Genomic DNA, 15,982 nt, shown 5'->3' on the forward strand with positions numbered 1-15,982 from the left:
GACTTATCTCCTCTGAATCAGTGATCATAATGTAATATTTCCCCTCCTGCTACATTAACGAAGCATATGAAAGGAGAACATACGGGATGTCGACCAGCTTGAATAGACAATTGAGGTGCCTCACTCTCATCCACAAATACTGGTTGTACATAGCCCTACAAACAGTGGAAAGTTTGAGAGTTAAATAGTGAGTACAATTTTCTGTAACACAAATGCAGTATGGGGCAGAGTACAACTTCAAGAATATTTAGTGTCTCCTTAGTTAATCATCTAGGTTGATGACATAAACCACGTAAGCAGCTACCTGTTTACGTGATAGGATAGCAAGCGAATGAAGACAGTCTAGTGCAGCCAAAGCTTGCACAGCAGCTCGAAAATCTGTATAGTGAACAGCAAACTCTGCAAGAAAAGCATCCCAGGCCTTCATACATGCAACAGTCAATTCCTCTTTAGCAATAGCTAGCTTATCTAGAGCTGCTAGAACTTCTGGAGGATGATATCGAATTGTTTTTTTGGTGGTGTTGACTTTCATCCAATTTGACGGTACTCTTGTAGCAGATGGCACCTGCAAAAATTACTTTATATTAAACTCATCTTGACAAAGCATGCTAGCAAGAACTCACATTATATAATACAGAACCCACTCAAACATGAAAGCAGGTAAGCTAAATTGGTTAGACGAAATGCTGCACAGGATCACTACAGATTCGAATCCAAAATGTGGCTTCACACAGATACCGGCTCCTCTATTATGCCATATGACCTACCTTGTAAATAGATAGATTCATCATACTAATACATGATATGTAAGTCAGACCTGCAGCATGTATGTGTAGTAGTGGATAATTTGTGAATTAATTGCACTACCAAACAAAATGAAAAATCACCAAATATTATGTCCATGATATGTCAGTTCTTTTTAGTATCAGTATGACCGACAACCTTTTTTGTTTTAAATGTCTTATATTTCCAAAAACTTTTTTGCAAACAGAAACAAAACGTGGAAGAACATATACAAAGGGCATCATAACCTCTTCTGTACTGTAAAGCAGAATAAAATCAGAATGAACTGTGGGATACTTATATACATAAATAATAATAAGCCACAGATAATAGAATACTAGTGAATATATAATAAAATAAAGATAAGTAATAGATATATCATAAAAAGACACACAGCCCCCCTCCAAGTCATCGTTATATACAAAGCCATATTCATTCATTCATTTACATCATTTATTTATACAATATTGGTTATAGCCTATTATAAATTATTCTATAAAGTAAGTCCAGCACAATTCATATCAGAGCCAGCCATCAACTCTCAACTCTCTCAGTCACCACCATACAGCCACACCAGACACTAACGTACAGCCAGAACAACTGCCATATGCCATACTAGCCACCAATCAACTTCTGCCATACATTGATGCTGCCAGCATACACCCACGCCACCGCCATACCAAACGATTATACCGTATACGTCTCTGAATACAGTGTCTTCCACCCATACAATTCTGCGGATCATCCATACAGTTCTTCTAAATTTTCCATGCAATCATAGCTGTGCAATTCCACAAGTGTGTGCCAATAATTATTAAAGAAAAATCACATGGACTTGAGAAGGAAAAATGTGGCAGCCAAAGAAAGAATTACAGAGCCAAAGAGAACATATAATGTTGATTTCTGATAGCATCGGATGTGCTCTAATCCTCAACATTTGCAGGGAGGCTAGAACACATATATTCCAAAATACCCAGAAATCATTTTGGGAAATTCCACCCGGAGACGGTTTTATTAAAATAATTAATTATTTTTAATAGATGCCTAAGTCTAAACTTTGGAAATTAAAATAATTAAAAGGTACTAATTAAACTGGGAGTGAAACTTCTAGAAGAAGACGAGGATCAAGCCAAAATGATATGAGCCATTGATTAGAATATAATTTGGGCAAGAGGATTATAAGAAGAGGCTTGATGGGAATTTGGAAAATACATCGAGTGAGAGATCAGAGATTGATTTTCTCAAGAGAGCAACGCAGCAGTTGCCAGAGAGGTCATCGAGGAGATTTCCCGTAGTGAGGGGCAGAGATAGTTTTCCGGTTGGAGAGTTTCCTAATCCGGGGATACATTGCAGAGGAGGCAGAGAGAGATCCAGAAGAGGCAGCACAGAGCCATGATGGGCAGCGTAGAGCCACGCTGAGGCAGCGCAGAGCCACGCTGAGGCAGCGCAGAACCTGAGAGGAGATTCGAAATTTGTTGGAGAGTTGTGTTTTAGAGCCAGAAGCCGAGGTGTGAGACCGGAAGGGCAGAAGAGCCGAAGTTCTAGAGGCAAATCGACCAGCAAGAAGGGTGACGCAGAGCCTAGTAGCTATGACATTGGACTGCGTAGGCTGACGTAGAGGCAGCGCAGAGGCAGTGTGGGGCTTGCCATCCAGAGCCTGGATCAGTATCGAATTTCCAGTGGTAGTGTGAGGTATTTTTCACTAATTATCTGCCAATTAGATTCTTTGTATCAGATAGCCAGTAAAGCATCCAAAGATTGTATTCAGAAACTATTGCATAATAATACAAACCCTCAGTTGTTGCACCGGTTTTCCCGCATTGGGTTTTTCCAGGGACATTTGTCCAAAAACAACGGTGTCACTTCTGTGTGTTATTTCTTCTTGCTCAGTTCTTGTTTCCGCATATTATTTATGTTGTGAAGGTTGCAGCTGTATTTATTTCAATGTTTACTGTATAAATACTGCAAATAACTTGTAAGAGAATTAGCAAGTAGGAGAAATAACATCAGATTGCTGCAGTAGGGATTTGGGTCATCAGATTCTCACATGGTATCAAAGCACAGGTGAAGCAAGAGAGCAGACCAAAAGAAGCCTAGTGTTGAAGAGGAGGGAGATCGAACTTCTGTGTAGGCAACAAATCGAATCCCCAGATGGATTGCGCAATCCAAGCCAGGAGGGCAAGATTCTCGAGGAAAATATCTCTCTGAGTGAGTTGACAGAGAGGTAAGATTTTTGATTCGTGATTTGTCAATAGCAGAGGGAGCAACGCAGCAGCAGATCCAGCGCTGAGCAATCTTCAGGTGAGACGCAGTTTTCTATAACAGTTGCTGGGTCACAAAAACGTCAAAAGAAGGAAGAAGACACCTTTTGAGGGAATTTCTTCCTCAGTAAATTCCGAGCCAAGGAATTATATTTCTTAGTTGCCGAGTAGCACTAGCGAGGAGCAGATCTAATAACTCAAGCAGGGAGTGCGTAAGCCAACCTAGCCTCTGCGTAGAGAGAGGGAGAAGTTCGACTTTTTGTTGGTAGAGATCGCATCTAATGGGCTAAGAGATCAAGATCAATTGGATGGAGCATCCAACTATGTGATCTGGAAGGCTAGGATCTCCTGCATTCTAGATGAGCATGATCTCAAAACCTATGCCGATAATGTGGTAGTTGAATCTGTCGATGTAGATCCACTCAAGAAGTACAAGGCTGAGATGGCAAAGGCCAAGCAGTTGATCCTCGACGGAGTGAGGGATCACGTTGTATGTCACATTATTGGTAAAAGGACGGCCAAAGAGATGTGGGATGCCTTGGCTGCGTGGTATCAAGGATCTTCCGAGCAACGAAAGATGTACTTGGAGGAGAAAATGAGATTTGCGACCATGCAGAAGAGGGAACGCATGGATCTATTCCTATCGAAGCTTCAGGAAGTCCGAGATCAGTTGGCAACTGTAGGCTCATCACCTCGGCCTACAAAGATGGTGAGGTTGGTCCTGAATTCAGCCTTAGAAGAATGGCAAGTATTTGTCCAGAGTATCCTGGGTAGAGAGAAACTGTCAGATTGGGAAGGGATGTGGGCCACTCTTCAACAGGAAGAGATGAGGCGAGACTTAGTCAAGTGCAACCTTGATGGCAGTAGCAGCAGTGGAACAAAGCCCAAGGAGGAGTAGGAGAATGTAGCCCTTGCATAAAAGGGGCAGCAGGAGCAACGGAGGCGGAAGAAGGACGTTTCAAAGATCAAATGTTTCAGGTGTGGTGAATTTGGTCACTACGCTACACAGTGTCCTCTCAAGAAGGACAAGGATGAGAAACATATAAAATCTCTAAACTTTTGTCTGGACAGACATAACAAGCAGCAGGGAGAATTAAGGAAAATATTGACCAACCATGGAACAGAACATAAAAATACCTTAGAGCGCTTAGACAACACAATACAAAATATAATTACAAAAAGACAATGAGGGAAGAATGATGGAGAGAAATTAAAAAGTGGCAATACTACCATGTTTAGAACAATAATGGAAAGACTAGACAAAATCTCACCTTCACCTTTACCAATTTCAAGTGAAGAAAGACAATGGCAATCTCTCAGGAAATACAGCTAAGTCAGGATTTCAAGATAAAGATTACCACAACATAAAAAAATGTTGAGAAATCAAAACATAAATCATTATAGAGATTTCTCTTTACTTGATAACAGCTTGTGATGTCTTTTTACTTATTAGCTTTGTTTCTTATTATTATATGTGTGAATCATCAAACAACTATCAAAACAAGAAGAATAAGAACACAGAATATAGGCTGCAAGCTAGGGCCAAAACCTCTCCACTTGAGAGGAAAACCCGCAAATCCCTTCTCTTCCTTATAGATACTTCAATTGACGAATTCCAAGACCTTAAGACTAACTTAAGAAACGTCCAAGACCAAGACCAACCTCTCCGAATGATGTGCTAACGTTGATCCTGTCAAACCCAGTGAAATCTCTTCTAGTAGCACTTCTTCGACCTCCAGCTGCAGAAATTTCAGGCCCCCCCAGCAATTGCTGCTACCACATGTGTGGGCTTCGATCTACCTTCTGAGCCCTCCTTTGACCTTAAATTGACTTTCCCTCACATGAAGATTACCCTTGGTAACCTTCACTTGACCTACTTGTCTCCTTTTCTCCAAGATCGAACTTGAAGATAGAAACCCTAGGTCTCGTTGTAGAAACCCTAGTTCTCCTTAGCACGTGTGAGAGAGAGATAACCCAAACAAAGATCTTCTTCGTCCATTCCTTCTTCATTGCCTTCTTCTTGCATCTTCTTAACTAGAACGAGAGATAAGTGAATGTGTCTCAAGGAGGACGAGTTCCCTCCTATATATATGCTCTTTTATTGAGAAAGCTAGGGCATTAGCATTAGGTGATTTCTCTTACATTAGCAACTGCTTGTGAATGTTTTTTACTTCATTAGGTTAGAATCTTCTTCGTCTTAGATTATTAGTGTTCTTCTTCATCAAACAGTAACCAATGCATGAACATAAATAGACAAGAGACGCGGAATGTAGGCTATGAGCCAAGGCAAAAACCTCTCACTCTTTGAGAGGAAAACCCGCACGAATTCTTCTTATAGAGATTCCAAATGATGAAGACCAAGACCAAGACCCTTGACCTATTAGCCACTCCAAGACCAAGACACAAGTCCTCTTGACAATCACTCTTCTTGACTCCTCTTCCACTTCGTCCTTTAAGCATCGAGATGCTGTCATCACTAAGATCTTATCACTGTCTTAACACTGAGATCTCCTTCATGTAATAGCACTGAAACAGTGTTTTGAACTCTGTTATGGTACCGAATTCTTCTCTTCTCTGAGATCTGAACGAGTCACTGCATTTGTGATTTGAATTCCTGAAGTAGACAAAACTCGTTTTCACCGAATTATAAAAGCAGTTTTTTCACCAAACTGTAGACTTGTCACTGTGAAATACAAGAGTAGACTTCTCACCGAACTGTGTTACTCTGTCTAGGGCACCGAAATAGTCATTCGAATTTCAGACTTCTCACTGGCACTGTCCACAGAGAAACATCCAAATTTGTCTTCTGCCACTATTCACCAAAATCAGAGAGGCATCAAAGTTTATCTCTGTCCCATCCACCCGAAATCTCAAAGAGAGATACATCCGTACTTCATTCTGCTGCTACCCATATGAGACCACAGAGAGATCTACGAAATTCTCACTGTCCTAATGTGAGGACCCTTCACACCTATTTATAGTTGTTGGTTTATATAAATAAGCCAACATATCATTTCGAATAGGTGTGTCTCCATAGGGTGAGCCGACATGAGTTCTTTCATTCATTTGGATGTCGACTTGAAGAGGAGGATTGTGCTTGTCTTTGGAGGGCTTCTAGACACTTTAATAAACTCATATACATTTGACACATGCTCAAGAAGAGTTCTTCATACATGACATTAATTATTTTGACTTTAATGACAAAACCTAAGGCTCTCAATGGGAGCCATCTAAATAAAATCCCTTGCTCATGGAACCCATGAAGCAAGTCTTACAATAATTTCTCTTCTTTTCATCATTTACAAAGATCATAATTACATGTCATTATGAAGACCAAACCTAGTTACACTTTTCAACACTCCCTCTTAAATAGAGAGGTGTTCATAATGGTACTTGGTCATTCTCAATCTAAAGAATTTCTCATAAGAAGAATTGGATTGGTAACCTACTAACCCATCTGTCTAGCATCATATCAACCAGCATTTTCACATAGCAAGGCCTTGACTAACAACTCTATCCACAAGATCAGAGCACAATGTTGGTGAGACCAATGATTCATAAACACCATAATCATTGCCTCTCAAGGTACATACGCCACTCGGGTGTTCACAGAGTATGACCTACTTTGGACTATTCTTATCTTGGATAGCCAGTCCTCAAAGAATATTGGTCCACGACTACTCTTATCTTGGATGCCCTATCTCATCCTCAAAGAGTATCGAATGTCAGGTCATTACCCAATCCTCCATTCTGTCTTCCCAGGTGAAGACCAGAATGATGTGTCTATCTCTCCCTCTCAATTAGGGAGGACATATCAATTCCTATAATGGACTATACTCATTCCTACGGAAGGAATGTACCTAAGCTCCCTCTTGGCTTAGGAACTTCCAAGTTTCTTCCAAGTAAGAAACTTGTTTTCAGACTCCCTCTTAATTAAGGACCTATCGCAACTCCCCAACCGGCTGCTTGAAGAGCTCCTTCCTTTGATGTCATGAATTTTTTTGTCAAGGAGTCTTCATATTTTGTGGCTTTTTCATAGGGCACAAAGCATCCATCACTTTCATCCATGGGTCAGTCATGTCATTATTCCTTTCATCAAAAAGTGATCCATTAGTCTTCATCTGGCCTTGCTTCATGTCATGTTTCCTTCTTCATGCCATATTTTCCAGAAGGATCTTACATCCTTCTATATCATCTTCTTGGAAGTCATCCACAGTTCTTCCCTTTCGCAGTCCTACATAAGCCCATCCAAATATTTGTTCAAAAATAAGAAATGAATACTTAAATCAAAATTACCTTTGTGATAGTCTTTCATCATGGCATCTTCCAGTTTGCATCAGCAACTTACATACATGTTGACATATCTCCCAAAGATATCCATTGTCAAGGGTCTCCATCTTTTTCAGACTTCCATCAGAGTCTTCATATCTTTCCGGGAGATTTCTTAGTCAAATCTTCTTGGTCTTTCGGATGTTGATTGCCTTTACCATGGTTGCATATCTCACAATCTCTTCCTTCCTTTCTTCACACATTTCATTCCCAGGAGCTTCCATTCAGAGTTCCTCAATTGTAGTCAACCACCTCATACTCCATATGAGGACATATTATGTTGATTTCATCTAGTGTGACCCATGCCTTCTGGCAGCCTTTCATAGGAAGAGATTTATTTTTCTTTGGTCATGCTTCTCAAGATCGAGCAATGACCCATGTTACCTGCAACCATACAACATGACTTTCTAATATTGAATACAAGCATACATACCTCATTTACCTTTAGGTCATCTAGGCTACTTCTAGCAGCTTCCTTGATTGAAAGGAACTTCAACCCCTCTGCTTCATCTCTTATGCCATCATACCATCATCCCACGAATTCCACAAGTTGGAGTTCCTAATGAAACACTTGCTTCCACTCTAGATTGGTGAACCTTCCGATGAAGATTCCATCAATGAGTCTTGAGGATCTTGCATATCCTTATCCAGTAGATGTTACCTTTTGATGTATGATGAGCCTTGTCCTGGATGACTTCTTCCTTTCCTTTAGTTTCCAATGAGGTTCTCAAGAGCTATATCCTTCATAGTTGACTATCAGACATCCTTCATGTTTCCTATGGTGATGTCATGAGCTCTTACTTCTAATGCTTTTCCTCTTCCTTGGACTTCCTTCTTTCAGCTTTCTCCACTTCTTCGGTGAAATGGACTTCTTTTCTATCTTCCTTGTTATTGCCCTACTTGAGCTTAGGACAATCTTTCCTGTAATGCTCATAGCATTGAATCTTAGCTATGTTCTTATTTTCCTTTTGACAAATGTCTAAATACTTTTTGCCCTCAACCTGTCTTCTTCTATCTTGCATAGAAACCACAAGTTATTGAATGGGATAGCCTTCTTATCCTCATAGACATTTGTTACCTTGTTCTTCAATTACTACAATTAGAACAATGATGATTATCTCCTTATCATCTCTCCCAGGTCTTGCAGTTGAGATCTTATGAAGATATCCCTTCAACCTTTGATGCCTTCAATTTTGTGTAGATCAGATCTAAGTGATATGACCTTTCTTTATTGCATCTTCAGAGAATAGTTCTACTATTTTATCATATATCTCTTTGATGTCTCCAATCCTGCTATATAGGGATGAGGGGAACTTGACTAATTTCATAAGAATCCCTTGAGTCCTTTGATCACTTTGATGGTAGTTGATGAAGATGTATTAGTGCTTCTTTTAGATGATCTTCTTCCAAATGAAATCCCTTCTTCAATATAAGGAGATTTCCCCTTTTATGATGACAGCACTTTTGATCTAGCTCTCCTTGGTTGATGTTGATTTGATGAGGATCTCTTGATGCTTCCTCGGATGATCTTCTTCAAGGATAAGGAGGGGATCCTCACTACAATGATAGGGAACTTGCCTTATAGCTTTTGAAGATGATGATAATGCCTTCTCGCCTTCAAGATACTTCGACTTCTTTGGTATTGAATGAGTGTAGATCAGAAATGTTTCTAGGGTTTCAACTTTCTCCAAGATGACGTGATCTTTGTCCTTGAAGTCCTTCTTTTGGATGTCTACACATTGGGCTACCTTGCTTTCTAGATCTCTTCAACTTAATGAGGGTCTTTGTGGTCTTTTGATGATTACTATAGGATCCAATACTTATGCTATTGTAGACTTCTAGTTGCCTTGATTTGTAGATCTATTCGCCTTTAGTAGAAATAAGGCTTTGGCCTTCATTATTTGATTCATGGTCCCAAGACTTCTTTTGAAGTAAACTTTCTTCTTTGATCTAGGGTTTGACTCTTCAATGTAGATCTTTCAACTTTCGCTTTGATATCCTTCGACTTGCTTTGATGCCATTCTTGAGATTCAATCCTTAAGTGTCCCTCGATGAGATGCCCTTTCTTGACTTTGACACCTTAGCTCTGATACCATGTTGAGAAACCTTGGGCATTAGCATTAGGTGATTTTTCTTACATTAGTGACTGCTTGTAAATGCTTTTTACTTCATTAGGTTAGAATCTTCTTTGTCTTAGATTATTAGTGTTCTTCTTCATCAAACAGTAACTAATGCATGAACATAAATAGACAAGAGACACAGAATGTAGGCTATGAGCCAAGGCCAAAACTTCTCACTCTTTGAGAGGAAAACCCACACAAATTCTTCTTATAGAGATTCCAAATGGCGAATACCAAGACCAAGACCCTTGACCTATTAGCCACTCCAAGACCAAGACACAAGTCCTCTTGACAATCACTCTTCTTGACTCCTCTTCCACTTCATCCTTTTAGCATCGAGATGTTGTCATCACTGAGATCTTATCATTGTTTTAACATTGAGATCTCCTTCAGGTAATAGCACTAAAACAATTGTCCAAACTCTATTATGGTACCAAATTCTTCTCTTCTCTGAGATCTGAACAAGTCACTGCATTTGTGATCCAAATTCCTGAAGTAGACCAAACTCCTTTTCACCGAATTACAAAAGCAGACTTTTCACCGAACTATAGACTTGTCACTGTGAAATACAGGAGTAGAATTCTCACCGAACTGTGTTACTCTGTCTAGGGCACCAAAACAGTGATCCATATTTCAGACTTCTCATGGCCACTGTCCACAGAGAAACATCCGAATTTGTCTTCTGCCACTGTTCACTGAAACCAGAGAGGCATCTGAATGTATCTTTGTTCCATCCACCCGGAATCTCAAAGAGACATACATCCGAACTTCATTCTGCTGCTACCCATTCAAGACCACAAAGAGATCTTCAAAATTCTCATTGTCCTAATGCAAGGACCTTTCACACCTATTTATTGTTGTTGGTTCATATAAATAAGCCGACATATCATTTCGAACAGGTATGTCTCCATAGGGTGAGCTGACATGAGTTCTTTCATTCATTGGATGTCGACTTGAAGAGGAGGACTACGCTTGTCTTTGGAGGGCTTCTAGACACTTTAATAAATTCATAATACATATACATTTGACACGTGCTCAAAAGGAGCTCTTCATACATGACATTAATTCTTTTGACTTTAATGACAAAACCTAAGGCTTTCAATGGGAGCCATCTAAATAAAATCCCTTGCTCATGAAACCCATGAAGCAAGTCTTACAATAATAATTTTATTCTCTTATTTTCATCATTTACAGATATCATAATTACATGTCATTATGAAGACCGAACCTAGTTACACTTTTCAACATCTTCAAGGTGGACGTGGATCTTCCTTTTAGGCCAACTTGCCAGCTTCCAGGCTGACTTAGTCTTGGATGGTATCTAGACACTTTTTAAGACAAATAATTTTCTTTACAAGTTATAACATGCCCGATTGGGGTCTTCAACTTATGGCAATGACTCTTTTGACTACTTGACCTAGGACAAACCCTAGAAGCACTCAATGGGTGCTTGACCTATAAATTAAAAGACCTTGAGCATGAAACCCATGCTCCAAAAATAATAATAATAATTTTTTCCTTCATTTTACACTACCTTTCATCTATATGGAGACCAAACCTAGTTATACATTTTTCAATAAAAAAGAGCTACCAAAACATGTTGGAAAATACCATAAAGGAGCTATCATCTAGGTCAACAAAATGGAGGGCCAATTACTAAACAAAACAAAAATGTGGTTCAGACATCTGCTACTTTGTATGGTCTCTATGGCCTGTTACTGCAAAATCTAGCAACTCGGTGCAGAGCGTCTAGATTGAAAGCAACAATGGGATTAGTTACCATAGGCACCTTAGCAACTACTCCCGTGCTATTATGTGATTGGATACAATCACAAGGGAGGCTTCCCCAGAAGATCCTAATTGTGTTCCACTTTGTTGTTGGCGCAAATGTTTCTTCATAGTCAATCCCTTCTTTTTTAGCAAAGCCTCTAGCCACTAGTATTGCTTTGTACTTATCCATGTCATTTGTTTTATACTTGATTTGGTAAACCTATTTGCATCAGATGGGTTTCACATTTGTTGGAAAATCAATAAGTTTCCATGTTCCATTTGAAATTAATGAATCGTATTCATCCACCATGGTTTGTTGCATTCTTTATGCTTCATTTCTTCTACAAAAGTTATTGGTTCACTGGAATTGTTACCACAAAATCTAACACCCTAGTCCTAGGTTCCCCGACGACAATAGGATCCACCACCATTGTCACCTTAGAAGCAAAATCCCCTGTTGTTTTGTGCACGGATGTTATCCCCACATGGGAGACTTCCCTAACAAGATTTAGAGGTTACATGACAAAAGGGATCTAAGCCAAATAGGAGCTTGCAAATTTTACTACCTGTTACCCACCACTAGTGGGTGACTCCATAGGGGAAAAAACTCCTAGATTTCTCTTCAGTCAGTAACCAACAGCGCCTGACATCCACCAATGTAGCCAATTTGTGCCAGTTGATCTATGCTCCCTAAACCATTCATATGTCCCCTCACCGATCTGTCGAGAGTGTATGTTTGGAGGTGGGCCATCTAATCCTAAAAGTATGTCTTTAATTGTGAAATCATGTGCTTATGCTTGTTTTTCTTTGGGCACACTTGGGTATGGATTATTGGGTGACATGGAAGGAGAAAGAGTTTTGACTATAGACTTGTTCCCTCACTTTAAATGGGAGGGGGCGTAATCTTCAATCCTAGTCTCGTGGGATCTCCCCTACTGGCTTATAGCTTCAGGATGTGCACTTCTTGGGAAACCATGATTTTGGTAATGCGGTCCCATTTTCCCATTCCATATTTTTCACTCCCCTCCGCACATTACATGCCCTATTTCATCATATTGCCCCTTTGGGTCCACATGACCACTTGGTCCACAAGGCTCTAGTACTCCCCATCTCCTTGTCCACATGTCTAGGTCGGCCCTAGAACGATGTCCCAGAGGTTGATGCAGCTAAAAAAAAAGATAAAAGCATATCATGGCCACATACAAAAGGAAATAATACCATAAAATGCAAAATATGGTTGGGACAATAAAAATAACACATGGGCAAAAGACAAACATGAGCTCTACCCCTTATCATTATGGCCATCACCTTGGTTCCTAAGGCCCCTATGAGAGCTCCCTGCATCATTAAGGATGCCATGCATGTCCCAACCCCTGGTAGGGCAATGAACTACCCCACCATAAGGGGGTAATCACTGCTTATATCATACACAACATGCTCTCATCCGTTGGAGCCCCAAGCAATAAAAGAAAAAGAAAAATAAATAAAAGGCGAAAGGAAATGAAGAAGGGTGGAAAAAAAAGGTCGGGGTAACTCATGTACTACGATTGCTCCTTCCTACATTCATACACCCAAATATGTGGGCAGCCCTCATCATTATTACCCTTTAACCCATGGCATTTGGCATGGTTGACCACTCTTTGTCAACTACCCTACAGCAGCATACATTTTTTCAAAGCATTCCATCATGTTCGAGCAATCAAGTAGCCAGGGATCATCATTATTCTTCAGCATTTTTGTCAAAGTTGTAAATCGAAATTCTACAAACCTATGTGGCCATTGTAAAAATGATTCTAGTATGTTTATAAAGCTATGTAAAACACCTAGGTAAGCTTTAAATTTTCAGCAAAGAGTTTCACTCTAAGGAGTTTTTTACCTTCTGCTAGTTATTAGTGTTTTATAAACCCTTATAATTCAAAGAGTTTTTCTCCCAAATATACCCCAAAGCTAAAGTGGGGCTCGATGGTGAAGTCTTAGGTGAGTACTAGTGTATAGAGTAGATGTAAATTATCATACTAGAACATGTTTAAATTCATGCAGAATTTGGTTAAGTCTAAGTGTCTAATTATTAAAATTTCCCAAAGGTCAGGATTTTTAATAATTATTTTCATGTAAATTGTAAAATGTAATGTTCATAGAAGTTGTGGGGGTAGAGTACTCATAATTAAAACCTCTACACCTCAACTCTCTATTTAAACAAGTTTTTGAGGGTTGAAATCATGTCTATCCCCTCAAATTATTTTTATTTTCTTTTTCCCGGAAAAAATTAGCCGGAAAAATGGTCAAAAAAATAAAATGAGATAAAATAAAAAATTTCTCCAAGTGGAAAAACGGATTTTTGGAGAAAGTTGACTTTCCCGAGGAAGATTAAATTTGAGGGACTCATTTCTAAGGCCGAAAAATCCCACAAAAATTCCCTTGGACCAAAAAAAATAATTTCTCAATGAAAATCGATTTTATGGTCTAGGTAGTTAAATTAAATGAGGGAATTTTGAAGAAAGAAAATGGAAAATATTTTTGAGACCCTCTACCAAAGGAAAATTTTGATTTTTTGAGAAAAATTAAACTTTTGGACCATCGGGGTGTTGAAGAATGTAACTAGTGTGAGTCTTCATAATTGTATTTGAGTCATAATGAAATATATTTGTTAAAAGAAAGAAAAAGAAATTTTATTATTAAAGAAATTGACTTATTAAAGCATGGGTTTCATGATTGGGTCAATTGCTTTAAGGTCAAGGCCTCCATTGAAGGCTTCTAGGGTTCATGTCAAGTATCCTTGTCGATGTCATAATGTAAAAGGCCCTTCTTAGTCTTTATTTGTAAAAAAACAAATTTATTTTATTGTAAAATAGGTCAATTAGGCCCAGTGTTGTTAAAATCGCGATATTATCGTATAACCGCAATAATTTCAATGAAAAGAGAAAATCGCGCTTCGTAATCAGAATTTTTTCTTTTTGCCCAATTTTTTTTCGAAAAAATCGTGGGGAAAAAAATTATTATATATATATATATATATATATATTGCCTGAGGAGGAGGAGGTGACCCAAGCTACCCCTGTCACAAGTAGAGAACGTGGTCTACCTCCTGTAGCTCCTAGTTTTTCAGCTTCTAGAGCACAGCAGACTCCATAGTCTACTGCGGCCTGCCAACTCCACCGACATCTACATCTAGAGGGGCAAAGGAAATCAGTAGTATTAGACTTTAGTTATTTGGTTCATTTCATTGTATATGACATCATGACTCATGATATGAGATACATTATTATATTTTTTGTTGATATTTTGAGGTTAAGTTGGGACTCACTATTCAGGACATGATTCACTATTAGCACTAGAAATGATATTAAACATCTTATATATTAGTTCTTTTATAATATTTATGTGTCAATGTATTTATTTTATGTTGTAGATGGTTTAGATATTAAAAAAATTGAAAAAAAACTGAATATTTTTGTACCAAACGATTTTTTCCCAATTATTACCGGTTTTTTCCAGATTATTACGATTTTTTCCGATTTTTTCCTCGCACCGATATTATCCCAATAATGATTAGTGCAACATTGATTAGGCCTCCTCCACCAAGTTGGCCTCAAACTAGACAAGCCGGCCTAAACAGAGGGGCAAAAACTCTTGTATAAAGACAGTAACTCAACCTCATTTGTCACTCACACTCACAAGTTCGATCTGCAACTTTTGGGGCCAGAAAAAGTGTGAATTTCTAAGGAAGAATAGGAAAGGGCTAGCGAAGAAGGACCTTTCCAAGCAAGAGAAGTCGATTTTTTCTCTCTCCTTTCCCACACGTGTGAAATTTTCGAGAATTATAGGAGGCCAAAATTCTACAATAGCTTGGGAGGCCGAAATTTTGAAGCTGGGATCGAAATTTTGTAGCTGGGAAGTCAAAGTTCCAGATTGTTGTTGGGCTTAAGCTATTAGATAAGAAGAGACTACTAAATCATCTTGGAAGGTTGACTTGGTGGAGGAGGAAGATTTTTTGGTCTAAGGTCTTGGTCTATCTCATTTTGAATCTACTGAAGGAAGAGTTCTTTGACTGGGTTTTCCCCTATATAAGGGTTTTAGCCCTAGCTGAGTGCCTACATCTAGTGTCCATGATCTTCATGTTTTTGTTTTGATAATTGCTTGATGAGAAGAAGATAAAGGAAGAACACAAATAAGTTAATAGGAACATAATAATATAGCAAGTAGTTATCAATATAAGAAAAAATTTCTACCTTTCCAATTTTCTGACATGGTATCAGGCCTAGGGTGAAAGAAGGAAGAAAACGCAGCTTGAAGATCTCCTGAAAGGAGAAAAAGGAGTTTCAAGGTTAGGTCACAAGGAGTCGAATAAGGAGTTTCAAGGTTAGGTCACAATGAGTCAAATAAGGAGTTTCAATTTTAGGTCACAAGGAGTAGAAGACATCAATATGACAAACTCAATGAAGACAGAAAACAAACTAGAAGGAGCCTCCAACTATAGGGCATGGAAAAAGAGGATAGATCTTATCCTCGAAAAGCACAAGGTATTGAATATTGTTCAAGGGAAGATTAAGAAACCAATAGATGAAGCAAAGAGAGAACAATTTAGAGAATGCGAAATTGTAACCACAAACCTAATAGTGGATGGGGTAAAGGGCCACTTAATTCCATACATTTCCAACATAGATTCCGCTCAAGAAATGTATGAGGCTCTCTCCAAATTATTCACAATCAAGAACATTG

The 15,982-nt window shown here is 38.9% G+C and overlaps 1 protein-coding gene across 4 annotated transcripts in view; it reads right to left on the bottom strand.

The window, feature by feature from the left end:
- Positions 1 to 15,982, bottom strand: part of MSH3 (homolog of DNA mismatch repair protein MSH3) — a 414,360-nt gene that overhangs the window by 85,327 nt on the left and 313,051 nt on the right. For all 4 annotated transcript variants that reach the window (XR_016263714.1, XR_016263713.1, XM_089445843.1 and 1 more), the window contains exons 8-9: positions 305 to 565; positions 84 to 155 (exon numbers count right to left, since the gene is read on the bottom strand). Coding sequence is in view for 2 of the 4 variants with exons in the window: in XM_089445843.1 (XP_089301969.1) it covers positions 84 to 155; positions 305 to 565 (333 nt within the window). In the remaining 2 variants the exon portion in view is untranslated. The remainder of the gene's footprint in view (positions 1 to 83; positions 156 to 304; positions 566 to 15,982) is intronic.

The sequence above is a fragment of the Pinus tabuliformis genome, chromosome 9 (assembly GCF_031772625.1).
Source record: "Pinus tabuliformis cultivar Carrire ecotype Pingquan chromosome 9, CPIR1, whole genome shotgun sequence".
In the NCBI taxonomy this organism is placed as follows: domain Eukaryota; kingdom Viridiplantae; phylum Streptophyta; class Pinopsida; order Pinales; family Pinaceae; genus Pinus; species Pinus tabuliformis.